The sequence below is a fragment of the Leishmania martiniquensis genome, chromosome 34, assembly GCF_017916325.1.
Source record: "Leishmania martiniquensis isolate LSCM1 chromosome 34, whole genome shotgun sequence".
NCBI classification, from domain to species: Eukaryota; Euglenozoa; class Kinetoplastea; order Trypanosomatida; family Trypanosomatidae; genus Leishmania; species Leishmania martiniquensis.
This window is the reverse complement of record NC_090169.1, coordinates 455,985-472,241: the sequence shown is the minus strand read 5'-3', so window position 1 is coordinate 472,241 and position 16,257 is coordinate 455,985. Positions and strand designations below refer to the sequence as shown.

The 16,257-nt window shown below is 57.4% G+C and overlaps 2 protein-coding genes across 2 annotated transcripts; both read right to left on the bottom strand.

Moving 5' to 3' along the window:
* Window positions 1-2,804: 2,804 nt before the first annotated feature.
* LSCM1_02156 (uncharacterized protein) lies at window positions 2,805-6,833 on the bottom strand (the record flags this gene model as incomplete). Its single annotated transcript, XM_067319743.1, has 1 exon — window positions 2,805-6,833. The coding sequence occupies one exon, from the start codon at window positions 6,831-6,833 to the stop codon at window positions 2,805-2,807; it is 4,029 nt and encodes a 1,342-aa protein (XP_067175118.1).
* A 7,318-nt stretch (window positions 6,834-14,151) lies between these two features.
* On the bottom strand, window positions 14,152-14,733 carry LSCM1_02155 (uncharacterized protein; the record flags this gene model as incomplete). Its single annotated transcript, XM_067319742.1, has 1 exon — window positions 14,152-14,733. One exon carries the CDS (start codon window positions 14,731-14,733, stop codon window positions 14,152-14,154), a length of 582 nt encoding a protein of 193 aa, XP_067175117.1.
* Between the last annotated feature and the right edge of the window lie 1,524 nt (window positions 14,734-16,257).

The following is a 16,257-nucleotide window of genomic DNA, read 5'->3' as shown; positions in this document are numbered from 1 at the left end:
AAGGTGGGGGGAGCAACAGCGACGTCTTCGGCAGCACCTCGACATGAAGGCATCACTCGACCGCCATACGCCAAGCAGCTGCGCCCATCGCAGGTTGCGCTCGCCGCGCACGCGGTGGATAGCGGAGCGGAAGGTCCGAAAGTGGAAAAAAAAGGGTACGTATTAAGCCGATGCTTTCATCGCGCCTGCCATACTTTTCCCCCTCCGCCTCCCCTCTGTCACTCTCTTGTCTGCTTCTCGACTGAGATGCGCGTTTTGGAGAGGCGAAAAGGGGCGCTATGGCCGATGCAGCGCACGCGGCCGCCCCTGCACCAATCCGCTCACGAAAAAGAAAAGCGTATTTATATATAAATACGTGTGTGTGTGTGTGTACGTCATTATCCATGCAGACGTGCTCCACTGTATACGCAGACGAGGCACGCGGAAGAGCATCCGGCACAAGCAAGGAGCAACGGACTGCCTCCTCAGCACAGCGAGCCCCCGGCACCGTGCTTGTCTGCGCCAAGGCGGCGGTGGCGGCAGAGAAAGAGCGCTGGGAAACGGAGTGGGAAGGGAGACGGGAGAAAAGGAGTGGAAAAAGGTTGGCAGTCGAGATGAAGGAAGCGCGAGAGGGGCAAAGACGCTGTGCACTGGGCAGACAACATGGGAGAGAAAGGAACGAAATCACCTGGCAGCGCAGCGCGCAGAGGCAGATTTCGTCCAAGCATCGCCCACGTCCTCCCTCTTCATTCACTCGGTGTGCCAATCCCTCCTCCCCCCACCGCCCCCATAGCTTCGAAGTCCGGCACACCCTCTCCTCTCTCTCGCCAGCACCCCTACAGCATTGAGCGAGCCCGCTTCAAGGGCGGAGACGTCGTTGCTTTGCCCAACTCCTCAGGTGGTTTATCACCGCTTCCGTCACCCCCTCCCCTCGTGCAACCTGCCTCACATGCATAGGCGCACAGGTGCGCGATGATACCTCAGCAGCTCGCCTCGCGATGTGGCTCTTCCTCCTCATCCTTCCCCCCTCCCTCCCCCATCCCGCCCTCTTCTCTTGCCCCTTCTGCATGCGGCAACAGCGGCGAGTTTCGGGCAAGCACCACACTGAAAAGGAGAACGGAATGAAACAAAGGTGGAAGGGAAGAACGTCAAAACTCAAGCCAAAACGTTTCAGGCCATGAGAGAAGTTGGGGGGGAAGAGAGAGCGCGGGGGCAACTGCGAAAGGGAAGGAGAAGGGAGGAGGCAGCAGTGAAGACCAAAGCGCACAGACATCATTACCGGCGCACCACGAGAAGAAAAAGGAAAAGAAAAAAGCGTTTAGAAACTGAGAGAAGATGAGCATTGGCACACACGTCCTTCATTTCCGCCACGGCGCCCTGTATGAGACGCGTGAGCAATACTGAAGTACGCACGAAAGAAAGAGAGAGAAAGGGTGGGTGAGCAAAGGGAAGCGCGCGATGTTGTGCACGTCCGAAACGCAATGGCGGAAACGGCGCTGTGATAATAAACAAATGAAACTGAAATCGAGTCACGTGTGTGTGTGTATGTGTGTTGGGGGAGCGGGAGGGAACAGCGTTACCACATGGCGGCAACACCCTTGGTCGAAATGCACGCAAGCAGCAGAGCTGTCCCCCACTCTCTGTAGCACCATGTCCTTATCACATCGGCCCACTTCCTACACCTCCTTCACCGATCCTGCTGCCGAGGCGAGAGACCGAGGCAGCAGCATCCCCACCCCTCCCCCCTCCTCCACCTCTGAACCTCCTCACCTCGCAGCTGTGCCTCACACGATCGAATCACGCTCGAAAAGGAAGAGAGAGAGCCCGGAGATGCGCGCGAAGAGGGAGAAGAGGTCCGGAGGACGCGAAAGAGCAAGCGGCAGCAGCTAGAAGACACATCGGAAAGGGAGGAAGGGGTGCGGGTACAAACGCGCGACGCAACTGAGCAGCGATGCTGATGATCGCCGGGTATCAAAGCGCAGCGAAAGCGGCAGCTGGGGAGAGGTGCAGAAGAAGGATGGGGGCCCCTCGTGCATCCATGCAGCCTTCGACCCATCCTCCCCCCTCCCAGTTGCGTGTGCGGCGTCCACCAGCACGATGAGGGGCCAGAAGGGAGGGGGGCCCACAAGGGGAAGAAGAAATAGAAAACGATACGCTTCTCCCTCACTTCACGTCTGCCGGGCGTATCCGAATGGTATTCGAGGGCGAAAACGGCAGGGAGCGCAGAGCGAAGCATATCGAAAAGAGGCGACTGTGAAATAGGCGAAGAGGTCCACCGATCAACGGTCTGGACAGGAGGGGAGGGAGGGGGGGTGCTGCACTCACATACACACCCACTCACTCTCCTTCTATCCTGCGAGCGAAGCACCCTCCACGAGCCGAGGGTGGCCGCACTGGGACGAAGAGCTTCACCAAAGCCAACACGCCAAAAGCAAGAGGGCGTGCAGCAACGGCCGCCACCGACCGAGTGCACGGAAAGTGGGGAAGAAAAGCCAGCGGTGTCAGCTCAAGCTTGGGTTTGGTAGTGGAATCGGAGACGAACATACGGCGTCCTGCCTACAGGAGCACGGCGCGGCGCACATCAGGCCTGTACAAGAGACAAAGCGCAGCACGGAGCGGCTTGTGCGAAGGCTTACAAGACGGATAGAAAGGGCGAGAGGCAACACGGAAGCACAGCGACACCCAATATCAACTTGCCAAAACGTTTGCACAAAGGCACCGAGCAGCCCCCTGCGGAGCGCAACACAGTGACAGCAACGCCTTCAGCGAACCGAGCGCCACCACCAGCAGTGCGGCGACGCCGCAGCTGCGCAGCATACCACTCCTCAATACGAGCTCGCACTCGTGTACAAGTCGTAGCGCGTCTTGTACTCGCCGCCGAGTGCCATCAGCTCCTCGTGAGTGCCGTGCTCAATGATGTGCCCAGAGTCCAGCAAGATGATCTGGTCGCAGCGACGGATCGTCGTCAAACGGTGTGCAATGCTCACCGTCGTGATCCCGTACTTTGCCTGAAACGCGTCGATGCCCTCCTGCACCTTCGCCTCCGTAACACTGTCCAGCGCGCTCGTCGCCTCGTCCAGGAGCAGCAACCTCGGCCGCCGCAGCAGCCCACGCGCTATCGCAACGCGCTGTTTCTGACCACCAGAAAGCGCGCGGCCCTTGTATCCCACATCTGTGTCGTAGCCATCCGGCCACTTAATGATCTCGTCGTGAATGTACGCCAAGCGCGCAGTCTCCTCCACCTCTTCGTCCGTCGCGTCCTCACGTGAGTAGCGGATGTTTTCGCGAACAGTCCCGCTGAACAGATTCGGCTCCTGCAGCACAACGCTTATGCTGCGGCGCCAGGCCGCGATGTCGAGAGAGGAGAGATCCTTTCCGTTCACGGAGATCAGCCCTGAGCGCCGGTCGTAGAAGCGCGTGAGCATTTGGATGATCGTCGACTTCCCGCACCCGGTCTGCCCCATCAGCCCGTTCGCGGTTGCGTCGCCGAACCGCACATCCGCGGACGCAAGCACGACCTGCTTCGGCCGCGCCGGGTAGATGAACTGCACCTTTCGGAACTCGATGTCGCAGCCCTTGCCCAGGTCCTTGTCCCCTGCCTGCTCGATGTCAACGTCCGGCACGCGGTCAATCACACTGAATACACGCTTCGCGGAACGCTCCGCGTCCGCAAGCTTCGTCGCGAACGCGCCAGCCTCGCCAGCGCTCTGCGCACCGAACAGTATCGACATGCTTGCGATCATAACATCTTTGAATTCCGCCTCCCCCTTGTCGATCAGCGTGCCGCCGTACCAGAAGCTCAGTGCGTAAACGCCGTAAAAAATAAACTGCGTGATGCCGTAGATACTGCCAGCGATGATGCCCCGCTTCACACTGCGCGGCGTCTCGCCTCGCAGGGCTTCTTGGAAGGCCTCGACGCGATCCTCTTTCATGTTGAACGACGCCACCGTGCGCACACTCGACAGCGCCTCCGTCACAATAGTGTCATCTGTGTCGCCCTCCTTCCGCTTCGTATACCCGTTCATCATCATGCGCTCTGTAAGGCTGCAGCCAATCATTAGCGGCATGCAAGCCAGCGCCACCAAGGCAAGTTTCCACTGGTAGATGAAGCCGACCACCAAGCCGGAAGCAATGACACACACCATCTGTACCTTCAGGCCAATGGATGGGCCCCACAGCTGGTGCACCGCCTCGCAGTCGCCGGAGAGCATCCCCGCCAGGGTGCCCGCATCGCGCCCGGGGATGTCGAAGAAGTTCATGTCCTGGCGCATGATCTGACGGAACAGCAGTAGGCGAATCTTCGTCGTCAAATGCTCACCGGCGTAGCCGTAAAAGCCGTGCAGTATCCAACCCGCAAAATTGGCCACCGCAAAGACGAGGAACAGCGACGCGTACAGGTTGGTTCCGCTGCGCAGTGCCTCGACATCCTTGTCAGCGCTGTACTCCCCCAGAACACGCAGCATGTGACCCATCAAGATGGAGCTCGTCGGCCGGGCGGCGCCGACCACTGCAGAGCTGAGGACACCCAGAGCCACTGCCCAAGCCTTGTCTTTACCCATTTCCATCAGCCGCAGGAAGCCAACCTTCACACGCTTCACTTCCCACCTCGCGAGCTCGTCGATTGGCACCTTCTGACGCGCCGTACGCGGCGCCTCCTCGTCCAGCTGTGCAAGCTCTGCCCCGTTCAGGATGACATTCAGGCCGTCGTTCGCCTTGTTGCCGTCATGGCCTTTCGCGCCGCTCTTTTCGGCACCAGCAGAAATGCCCTGGATCTTTGCCATCGCCGCGAACTCGCCACCAAGCTCCAGTAGCTCGTCAAACGTCCCGCTCTCCGTGATCTGGCTCCCCACCACGCCGTCGTGCTTCACGTAGTAGATGCAGTCCATGTCTCGGATCGTCGCTAGTCGATGCGCAATCACAATCACAGTCATCCCGCCCTTCTGCATCAGCTGGTCCAGTGCTGCCTGCACCTCCATCTCAGACTTGCGGTCGAGGGCACTCGTCGCCTCGTCCAGTAGTAGGATTGGTGGCCGCTTCACGAGCGCGCGCGCGATAGCGATTCGCTGCTTCTGCCCACCGGACAGCTGCGAGCCCACAGCACCCACGGGCGTGTTGTACCGGTCCGGCAGAGCCATGATGGTGTCATGGATGTTCGCCTGCCGGCACGCCTCGATCACTTCCTCCTCCGTCGCGCTCGGCTTCCCCACGCGCACGTTTTCCATCATCGTCCCCGAAAACAGGTTGGGCTCCTGCGAGACGATCCCGATGTGGTCACGCCAATCGCGCAGGCACAACTCGCTCATGTTTACACCGTCTACGAGCACGGCGCCGCCGATAGGGTCGTAGAAGCGCTGGATCAGCCCGATCATCGATGACTTGCCGCACCCGGAAGCGCCAGAGAACGCAACCTTCTGCCCACACTTGATCGTAAGGTTTAGATTCTGAAACAGGACCATGTCCGGGCGAGTCGGGTACGCGAACCGCACGTTGCGGAACTCTATGCTCCCCTTAAAGCCCGAGACAGGGACGCCACCAGCGTCGATGTCTACGGGCGGCACGCGGTCGATCGCCTTGAAGATCTCGTAGGCGGCTGCGCGGGACTCCGCAAATGCCGTTGCGCTCGGCGCCATGAACCCCAGACCAAAGCTGCCCATCAGCACAGCCAGAAAGGTGGAAATGATGTCCGCCATGTCGCGGTGACTCCATTCGACAAGGTAGGAGCCGAAGAAGAAGGCAATGGTGTAGCTCACATACACGAGGGCCATAATCACCGCTGCAGAAAGGTTGCCTGCAAACTCTTTTCGGATGCCACGGCCCTGGGCGTACAGGACCGCTTTGGCGAAGCGCTGAAGCTCATAGTCCTCCCGACCAAACGCCTGCACCGTCCGAATGTTCTCCATCACCTCCGTCGCCAGAGATCCGGCCTTCGCAAAATGCTTGCGCGACGACTCCGTCATCTTGGACACAATGTGGCCAATGATCGCAGCCATAATAATAATGAAGGGCATCATACCGAGCATCACAAGCGTCAGCTCCCACGAAAACGCGAAGCCGACCGCGTAGCCAATGATGCCCATGGATCCGTGCATGATACCCTGCGACAGCTTGTCGTTGATGCCGTTCTGGATCACACGCGTGTCGCCCGTCATGCGAGCTGTCAGCTCGCCAGGACGGTGCTCGTCGTGCCACCCAATGTCCTGGCGTAGCACAGCGCGAAAGAAGAGCAGACGGATGCGCTCCACCTGGCGGGACGCTGCCACAGTCCAGCACAGCACGTGTCCACCGCAGACGACAAACATGCCGACTCCAACGTACACCATGATCAACGACGTCTTCGCCGCGTTCTCGGCAGCACTGCCCACCCCGGACATGAGATCCGTGGCGATGCGACCAAATATAAAGGAGAACACTGGCATGCCGGCACCGCAGGCGACCGCAAAGACGCTGCCAACGATCATCAGCACACGGTCAGTCGTGTCGGCGTAGCGAAAGATTTCTATAGGGCCCACGCTTTCGCGCACCACCGTCCCCTTGGCCTCCTCCTCAGCGCTACACAGAGGGATTTGGGTGCCGTGGCTGCTGCAGCCATGCGTGCTACCATTCGTACCAGCAATCCCGTTCTTGGTAGACACCTCGCCCTCATTCACATACGCAGGATACGCACGCGACCTATTGATCGTCTCTTCGAGCCACAGTGGCTGACTGCAGCTGCCGTCGTCTCGATCACCCAAGCCCCTGTGCTCCACCAGAGCCTCCGCGACGGGCTGATGAGGGCAAGATGCCCGCTGGTTGCCCTCGCTCTCAAAAGCGGAGCCGCCCTTGGCGGTCGCGCCCGTGGGAGAGCCCTTGGGCATAACGTCAACGGCGCGCAACTTTCGACGGTGGAGTCGCTAGCAAAAATCCGGTGCGCTTCGCTCTTCTGTCACCCTTATCCAGCACAAGAGTGAAGAGAGAGCGCGGACGCTGAGGGGTCAGGTGCGTCGAGCTGCAAGGCCGTTTCCTCCGCTCGCCACCACACCGAGTTCAGTTAAACGCGATGCCGTAGGGCGCGTTGGACCCAGCGACACACGGGGGCCGCAAGCAACAAAAAAAAAGGTGACACGATCAAGGAGCCCAGTTTGCCGGAGTGACAAGGAAATGAAGGAGCTGAGGCAGTTAAAAAAGGCGTTCGTGTGTTGAGAAGCGGAGGAGTCTCTCCACTTGCCTGCACGGCTCCGCGCGTGCCCAGAGGCTCTTTTTCGCTGTGGTGCCTCTCCCCTCCACCACACACACACACACACTGACCGTCAGCGGTGGTGTGGGCGGGTCGTTCACAGACGAAGCAGGTGAAAGGGGAACTCACCTGTTAGTGTCGCGTGAAAGGATCGGAAGTCCGAAAGGTCCTCCAATGGGGGTCGAAACTTCAAGAGCGCAAACGCAGACACGTACGCACACCTACACGTGTAACGCCAAGAAGGCTCCACGTGAAGCAAAATAAGCGAGCCTCTCGCAACGGCACAACGGCACTTGGAGGAAGCTGTACAAAATACGCAAATATATGTAGATTAGAGAAGCTCAGGAGGAGAAGGGGAGGGCGAACGTTGAGGTGTAACGAGGAGGAGCGAAAGCGTTCGGCTGTAAAAGGGAGCACAAGAAGAGTAAAAGAAGCCCCGCACGTCCAGGTGCGGCGCGCTTCTCTGAAACAAAGAAGTCTTACAAGAAAGGAGGGGGAGAGGAGAGGGCAAACGACGGAATCAAAATCGATGTCGACGATGTCTCCCAACCGCGTGAGAGTGAGCGACAGGGGGGAGGGGGGAGGAGATGAGTGAGAAATGCCTACAACAAAAACCTCAGGGAGAGAGGGAAGTTTGGGGAGTCAGACTCTTCACGAAGAGATGGAAAGAAGAAGTAGAAAAAAGGAGAGCGAGAGAAAGAATAGAGGCGCGACGTAACGGATGAGAGGGCAAAACATGAGCAACACTATGGCCTGTTGAGTCGGCCAAGCGTGTGCATATGCGCCGGTTTGTGTGTGGGGGGAGGCGGGGGTTAGTTGAAAAGAAGGACGAGATACCTAATGGGGCGGCTCACGGCAAGAGGACGCAAGACACGGGATAAGGGCTTCGTCACCACACAGAAAGCGATGAGCAGCGTCTTTTTTTCCCTGTTGCTTTTCTCCCTTGATTCGGCCTCTTTCCAAGTGGCCGGTCACTCGCCTCTCGGCGATGTGGCGAGCTCAACCGGTAGCGGCACGGCGCCTTCTTTTCTAGAAGCACAAAAAGGTAAGTGGCAGATTTGCACGTTTCGTCCACTGCAGTTGTGCTGATGAGCCTCCGATGAGTTGCAGGGACGAAGGAAAAATGGGGAAGAGGGGAAGGGAGGAGAAGGAGAGGGGCTTCCGCTACAGCTGGCGTCAGCTATGTTGTCCCGCTGCATATAGTATATCTGCAGAAGCAGTGCAGCCGCTACGTACACGCGCGGACAAGACTAAGCGGCTCTCAGAGGGGCAGAGAGAAGCTCAGAGCGACAGACAAGAGCGCGCCGGTCACTAAATGGTATAACGATGGAAAGAGAGAGACGAATCGCTGCGATGCAAAGCGGGAGTGCGAGCAATTGGTCGAGGATCGAGAACAGAAGAGAGGGAGAGGGGGGGAGCAGGAAAGGGAAGTGGATCGTTGGAGATGTGGCCTGTGCCCACAAACTGTGAAACGACGGCCTCCCAGAGTGGATGAAGCCATGCAAGAGAGAGGCACGTACGCACAGCCAATGTCGTAGATGCGGCAGGGACAACAACGACCAGAAAAAATATGGTGGCGAAAAACCGTGGTCGTTGCAAGTGGGTGTGTGTGTGTGTGTTCATATAGAAGGGAAAGAGGCAGCGAAGTGCATCGGGGTGGTGCAACGGCGACGAAGCAGTCGTAGACAAGCACGAAAATATGCGCATAGCATAGCAAGAGAAAGATAGCAGGGAGGGAGGGGGAGGGGGAAGTGAAACAAACGGGGGCCGCGGACCAAGGCGGCGCTGCTCCGCCACATCTCCGCTTTTTTTTCTTTGCGCTAGAGATGATATTCAGGTGAGGGAGATCAAGGGCAATGCGGCACCAGCGTGCGAGGGCTTTGCCACGCGCCTCTTCGTTTGTTCGTCTGCTTTTGTTTGTGTGACTCTTAGTCTATCGAGACACCTTTCGCACCCTTTTGTCGTACGTCATCATGAGAAATCCTTTGTCATGTGCACACGGGGAGGCTCTCAAAAGCGCTCCTTCAACCTCGCCCTCACGGGCCCCTCCTCTTTTCCCTCAGATGGTCACCCTTGCTCCCGCAACAGCAACAGCAATAGTAGTAGTAGTAGTCGACCATCCGACATTCGCTGGAGAGCACCTGCGAGAGACGCGAAACGGAAAAATAAAATTAGCAAACAAAAAGAGCGAAACGGCTTTTCAAACGAAGCATAAGAAATATGCAGATATACAGATATACAAATATATGTATATAGTTCGCCATGAACAAAGGGACATGATGTGCTCAAAGGGTCACAAGGAGACGAAGAAAAAAAAGTGGGCTGAATGGAAGAAAGAAGACAGGCGCAAGCGAAAATATACATACGTATACGTGTGCGTATACGTGTACGTGTACGTATGTGTATGTGTGTGTGTGGCATCCGATGTCTCTAGGGGTCGCTGTCCACGCCCCACCCTCCCCTTTCCACGCTCACAGAGCCGGGGTTACACAGACGGACAGTGTGGCGAAGAGTACGATGGGCGAAATAGATGGCGCACGAGATGCACCTGCCAAAAACTGTGCTGCTCCGGTGGACCACATCGAGGCAAGAAACATTAAAGACCCGAAGGCGTTCCAGAAAGTTAGTGGCGGCGGCGGGGAGGGCGTAAAGGGTAAAGAAATGCGTTTTTTCGCTGCTGCTTTCTCTGTCGTCGTGGTCAGCCTTTTTTTTTCGTCTCCGGTGGGCAGCCGTGCGCTTGCGGCACAGATACAGTGAGAGAGAGTTCACGGTAGCGAAGAGAGGAGGATGCACGAGACGCACACACACACACCACTGCCACGGAAGGGTGGCAGAGCGAAGGGGAAGAAGAGGGGAAAGGCGCGGCTTCCACACTCTAAAATTAGCAACAGAGTTAGAGCGACAGATGATTGAAGACAGCACGAAAAAATCAGAAGCACACTTGGTTTGGCGGAGGAGGCGCACAAGCGTCAAGCTCACGCGCCTGAAGCAGTTCGATGTGCACCCACACACATGAAGATGAAAAAAAGAAATGACAGCATGAGAAATGCAAAGAGACAGACGTTCCGCTCCCTCTCTTTCTTGGCTACACGAACGTCATTCCATAACACCTGCCCTGCATACAAATATATATATATATATGTGTGTACGCACACATCCATGCACTTCCTCGCACATCTGAGCTGCCTGGCTAGGGTTCGTTTTGCCCCTCCCCCGCCATAGCGTGCCGCAATACTATGAGGAGAGCACCCCAAACAAGGCCGCCAGCATATTCTCAGGCGCGTCGCTCTCGCCATGCTCTGCCTAGCAGCTCACCCTACGCTACGCTCACGGCCGACAGGGCCACGCACCTCATCCCTTCAACGTTCACAGGCACGTACGCAGGGCGAATCAAAGACATGTGCGCCGGCTGAATCCAATGCGAAGGGAAAAAAGCACACAGCGCCGAGAAGCGCTCTCCTTTACCGTCTTCTTCTGCCGCGAGCCGGCCGACATGCACAGACAGACGCGCACGCACCACGGCGCACCGGCCTCTGCTGCGCAGCAGCGCCGTCCTCATCAACAAGGACGTGCCGTCACCCGCCGAGTCGGGCCATGCGTCGAGCGGGACTCCCCCTGCCCGTCCTCGTCCCTTCTCCGCACACGCGCCGCTCGGTCGGCGCCGGACGGACCCGGGTGCACGGCATGCCCCGACCCACGCGGGCTGCGCTCAGGCTCCTGCACCACCGCAGAGGCCGTGGCGGCCGCCGTGAGGCTGACAGAGGGTGCTCTGCGTGGATACCGGGTGCGCCCGAGGAGAAAGTCGGCCAGCGGCACACCGGGGCCTTGTGAGGCCCTGGGCTCCGCCAGAGCCTCGTGCCTCTCCCCCGGCCGCACCAGGCGCACCATCCCACAGTGTGAGGTGGATGCTCCCCACAATAGCGTCGGGGGACACACTGATGCGGCACAGAGTGTTCACGTCATGCTGGCGGCATCTGTGCCCCATATCAACCCACATGGTTGAGTAAAGAAGATGCATTGCCTTTGGAGCGCACACATTTCAAAGTGGAATGGCGCCGGTTTCCGCGTGCGTTGTTTCCCTATCACTTCACGCCCTTCCGGCCTCTGGGTACTGCATTGAGTTGAGATGGCTCATGCCATCTATCTTTCTCAGCTCCTGCCCCTCGCGCTCCCACTGGTGTACTCTGCGGTCTGTTGTCAGAACGATGTTAGAATCTAGGCGTGCCGCTAGCCCTCCCTCTCCCTCCCCCCTCATACTCCTGCCCACGTCCCCGGAGGCGTGCGTGGCTGTCGTTTCCGCGTGCACTGGAGCAGAGGTGAGCAGGAAAACAAAAAGCGAAACGTCTGAAATGAGCCAACCCCACGTGGGAGAGGAGAGGGGGTGGAGGAAGACAGCAGCACAGAGAGCGCATGCGACGACGAAATCAAGTAAAAGAATTTGCATACACTTAGCGAAAATGGCACCCGACATGCGCCACGTGTCTGACAGCATCACTGAGAGAAGAAGCGGGACAGAGAGTCAGAGCTGAGAAACAGAAAGCCCAAAGCGAAAGCAGGGTGCCCTTTAGAAGACGTCTCTGAGAGGAGGCGAATGAAAAGAGAGGGTGCAGAAATAGACACTCGCAGGCGCTCTCTCTCGAGCCCATGTCAGCTTCGTCACCTGCACGCACGAGCAGAGAAGGGGGTAAAAGAGGAAGAAAAAATGGACATGCAGCTCCAGCTTCACACACACGCACACCCAAGCCCATACCCCACCCCTCTTCACTCCTCTCATCCCGCAAGCCTCACGCTTTCACTGCAGTGCTAGTCTGTGCTTCGCTGCACAGTGAAAGGGGAGTGGTCTCTTTGCGAGACGGAATGTGTGACGACGAAAAAGGAAGAAACTGAAAGAAACGCGTACGCACCCGCGCGCAGGGAAAGATCTCCAGAGCACAAGGGTGCGGCCGTCTCCCACGAGCACGCTCTCTCTCTCTCTGTCGCTCTTCGCTTCAGGAACGCTGACGCACGCAACCTCGAATTACGGGAGAAAAAGGGGGAAAGAGGAAGGAATCAAACAGTCAAGACAGGAGGAGAAAGAAAAAAAAGCGCTGATAGAGAGAAGAACAAAAAAAGAAAGAAACGACGTCAGTGAAAGAGTGGTCTCTTCTCCGCTTACTTCTACTGAGAAGCCGCGCAAGCACTACGCGCATGCTGCAGCAGCAGCAGCAACGGCAAGGAAAACACTAAGGAAGAAAAAAGAGATATCAAGCGCCTTCCCATTAACAGGCGGGCACGCACTCGCACATGCCGAGCACGTGCAAAGTAGTGAAGGGCGAAGTTGAAGCGCACGTGCATAGTTGCTGTGTATCTTCTTGTCTTTCCTTTCTTCGAAAGCGCGTGGGTGCGTGTGTATTTTCTTTGCACAATCTGCGCGGACAAAAAGTGAAGGAGACCTAGTCCAGCACGAGAAACACACAGCACGATGCACGGCGCACAGGTGGAGCTACACACCGGCACAGGGAAGAAAACAAAATCGACGTGAGAGGGAGATCGGGGGAGCAGCAGCAGTGCGCCCAAGCATGAAAAGGGGGCGTCGTACGTACCGGCTGAACCATGAAGGAAGAAGCGTACAAGAGACTGCTTCAGATAAGCATATACATAGATACATACACATATAAGCATGGTGCATATATATATATATATAGACATATATATATATATATATGTGCGTGCGTGTGTGTAGATGCACCCAGTGCAACCGATCTGTACTGCGCGCTCGTTTTCAACGCGCCCATTTCCCTATACGGCAGGAGTCGGATGAAGCTCTACTCGGCCTGCCACGTGCCCATCGCGCCATGCAAAACAGGGGTAGTCACGCGTTACAGCGATGCGCCCACCCCGTTACCTGAGCACGACCTAGGGCCTAAGCACCACCCACTACCACCCGCCTCGCTGGTCGCCTCACAGCGGCTGCCATTACGCCGATTGCCACCTGGTGCGTCCCGCGGGGAGAGGGGGGCGGTCGGGATGCCTTCGAGTTACGCTGGCACTGCGCCAAGTATATCGACGGCACAGGCGTGCTGGCTGTTGCCGGCCATCCCGACACAGCGTCATCTAGGGCCTGCCTCTTCCCCCCCTTCCCAGCACACACACACACACACACATCAGCAGCAGCGCGATGCAGCGCCCTGGCTTCCCCCATATGTCCCTGGTACATGGCGCTGCTACCAGCAGAAATGGCTTGGCATTGTGAGGGAGAGGGGGGAGGGGCTGCTTGGGCTTCCCACACCGGAATCGATACCGACCCCCTGAGATGCGCCGCGCACTGAGAGGTGTCACGCTGTTGAGGTTCGGAGTGCATAAAAGAGTTCAAAGAAGAAAAGAAGCGTGATGGCACGCAGACTTCTGCTACGCTGGCCTTTGTACTGTTCCCTTTCACCTTCTCGCCCTAATCCGCCTCCCCTCTCCGCAAACTCGTTCCACTGCGCCAAGCGCAGACGTACACCATCACAGGGCTCGCAGGCAGCTGAAGCGTTACGAGCACTCCATGAGACACCGAAGCACAGCCGCCACCGTGGGCGGTCGCAAGAGACTCACTGGCTGGCACCATCAGCCCCATCGAAAAAACAAAAAAAAGGTGGCGCAGAGACTCCTCTATGATGCATGCACAGCAAGATCCATAGCAATCCGTGCCTTCTCCACCGACGCGCGTGCTGAAGGTTTCCCGGAAGCCCGGTGCTTCTGCTTGTGTGCTTCGGCACCTGCTGCTCGCAGATGTACGTGCTCCTCTGCTTCCATTGCACCTTTGCGTTCCCCTTCCCATCTCTCACCGCGTCACCGCCTTCTCCCTCCGCAGGCTCTGCCCTTTGCTCCACTTTCGTACTTCAGTCCTCTTGGCGAGCATGCAGTTCTATATGTTGCGGTGTCGGTGCAGAGGGAATGGGAGATGGGGGGGAAGGCGAGCGATCACCGATCTGACCTCAGCACGGGATCATGATGATGAAGATGTTCAAAAAGCTGATGATGGTGGCGAGGACGAGAAAGATGAAGCCAGCACCCAGCTGCATCCCCTCCGGATGCCTGTTGCCAAGGCCAGGGAAGTCGCTCAATCGCACGCACACGTCGACGTTGTCGATCAGGTGGCTTCCTTGATTTTGCAGATAGCAGTCCAACAAGGAGCCCCAGGAAATGGAAAGCACAACAACCGCCGCCAAATTGAGCAGAAGGCAGAGGTACTTAGCGCAGCAGCAGCAGCACGCATCGAGTACGCTTGCCAGCATTGAAGCGACAAGGATGATGGCGGCCGCAATGGCGCACACTTGCGCCGCTTTGAAGCGACCCAAGCGGCCGCTACACTCCGTCCAGAGATCCTCCGGCCTACCCGAGTACACCAGAATTAAGCAGTGGTCCCGGATTCCCCACATACTGATACAATAATTGTTGGTGATCCGGGAGAAGTGCTCGCTCCGTGGCAGGAACATCGCCAGCGGAGTTCCAACAGCGATTAAGACCAGCGCCACGAACTGAAGGATGCCGAAGAGCAAACCTGAAATGCAGCCCATCCTTGTTCTTGAGGGGGGTTTAGTGGTCCTCTGTTTATGGTGTGTGTCGGTGCGAGTGAGCTGCTTACTCGCTTGTGTCTGGTACAAGAGAGGCGGAGGAGGAGGAGGAGGGGTGGGCAACTATTAAGAGAGAATAAAAAGAGCGCGTTGAAAAAAATGGAGACGGCGAGACGAGACAGCGAGAGAGAGAAAGAGAGCTGACAGAGGTCGGAGGATGAGGCAGAGCTGCGCGTATGTGTTTGAGCACACGGCTGTGAGCGTGTGGAAACCTGGAGCGGGTGCTGCAGTGACAAAAAGCGAAGCTGCCAAAGGACCCTTAAAAAAAAAGGGAAAACCCTCTGCGATATGACGGCAGCGACGAGTGAGGTGGAAAAGAGGGAGAGGAAGAGGGCGCAGAGGCCGCAATGGTGAGGTGCTATGCAGAATAGCGCACCGCCCCCGTTTCTATTTTTGTTTTTTTTGATTCGCTTCTTCAGGAAAAACTGAAAGAAAAACGGGAGAGCAGCCAAAAAAAGAGGGCTGAGGAAGAGGGGAGGAGAGAGGCTGTCGACACAAACGGAAGAGGCAGAGAAGTGGAGCAGAATCGAAGGAAGTGTTGAGCAAGCAAACACAAGAGCAATCGTAGAGGGGGGAGAGAAAAAGAGAGGCAGCAGAGCTGAAACACGTGATGCGGATGGGAGCGATGTTTGGTGTCAAGGACGGCAAGTCGCTCGTAGCATGCAAATCTCTTCAAGTTTACCTTTGTGTCTGTATACGTCTGTGCGCGCGCGGTTGTGGGTGCGTGCATGTGCGCGTGTTTTCGCGGTGCCCAAAACGCGTCCGGAGCAGAACGCGGGACAAGATAACGATGAAAGCAGGCGCATGGCGACAGCAGCGTTAAATTTCACGGTTGGGTTTGGGCAACCAGAGATGTGCAGGCCATCGGAGAAGAAGAGGGTGGCGAAGACGTGGAGAAGAAAAGGGAGCAGTCCGTGGCTGTGCGCATGTGTCGGTGCCTGCATGAGGGGGCTGTATGTAACAAGCCAGCTTCAGGTGGTGAAGCCTGTAGGAGATGGATGCGCGGCGACTCCACGCATTCCTCGCTGCTTCCGTTCGCAGGGAGGGAGGGAGGAAAAGAGGGAGGAGGGCGGCCTAGAGGGCAAGAGAGCGAAGAAGAGAGGCACAAGCCGCTAGAGATGCTCAGCGCCGATACCAGCCGCTCTCTTCCTCGCGCTTTCCACGTCGCGTGTGCTGGGAGGTTTGGGGTTTATCAGGCAACTAGGCTTCTTTCTTTTTTTAATGCGCACTCGTCTACACACCTACACAAAAGTCACGAGCATGCCGGCACCTCTTTCGTCAGCTCAAGGCAGCAAACCTTCTTTCGCATGATGTCGCCGCCGTCAGTGAGGCTCTCGTGTCCCATGATGAGCACCTCCCTTCGGCTGCAAGTGCGGGTCTGCCCCTGCTCAGGTACAATGGTGTTCCTGTAAAACCCTCAGGGAAGGAGGAAGGAGGAGTGTGTCAGGTGTACGAGACACATGGCTG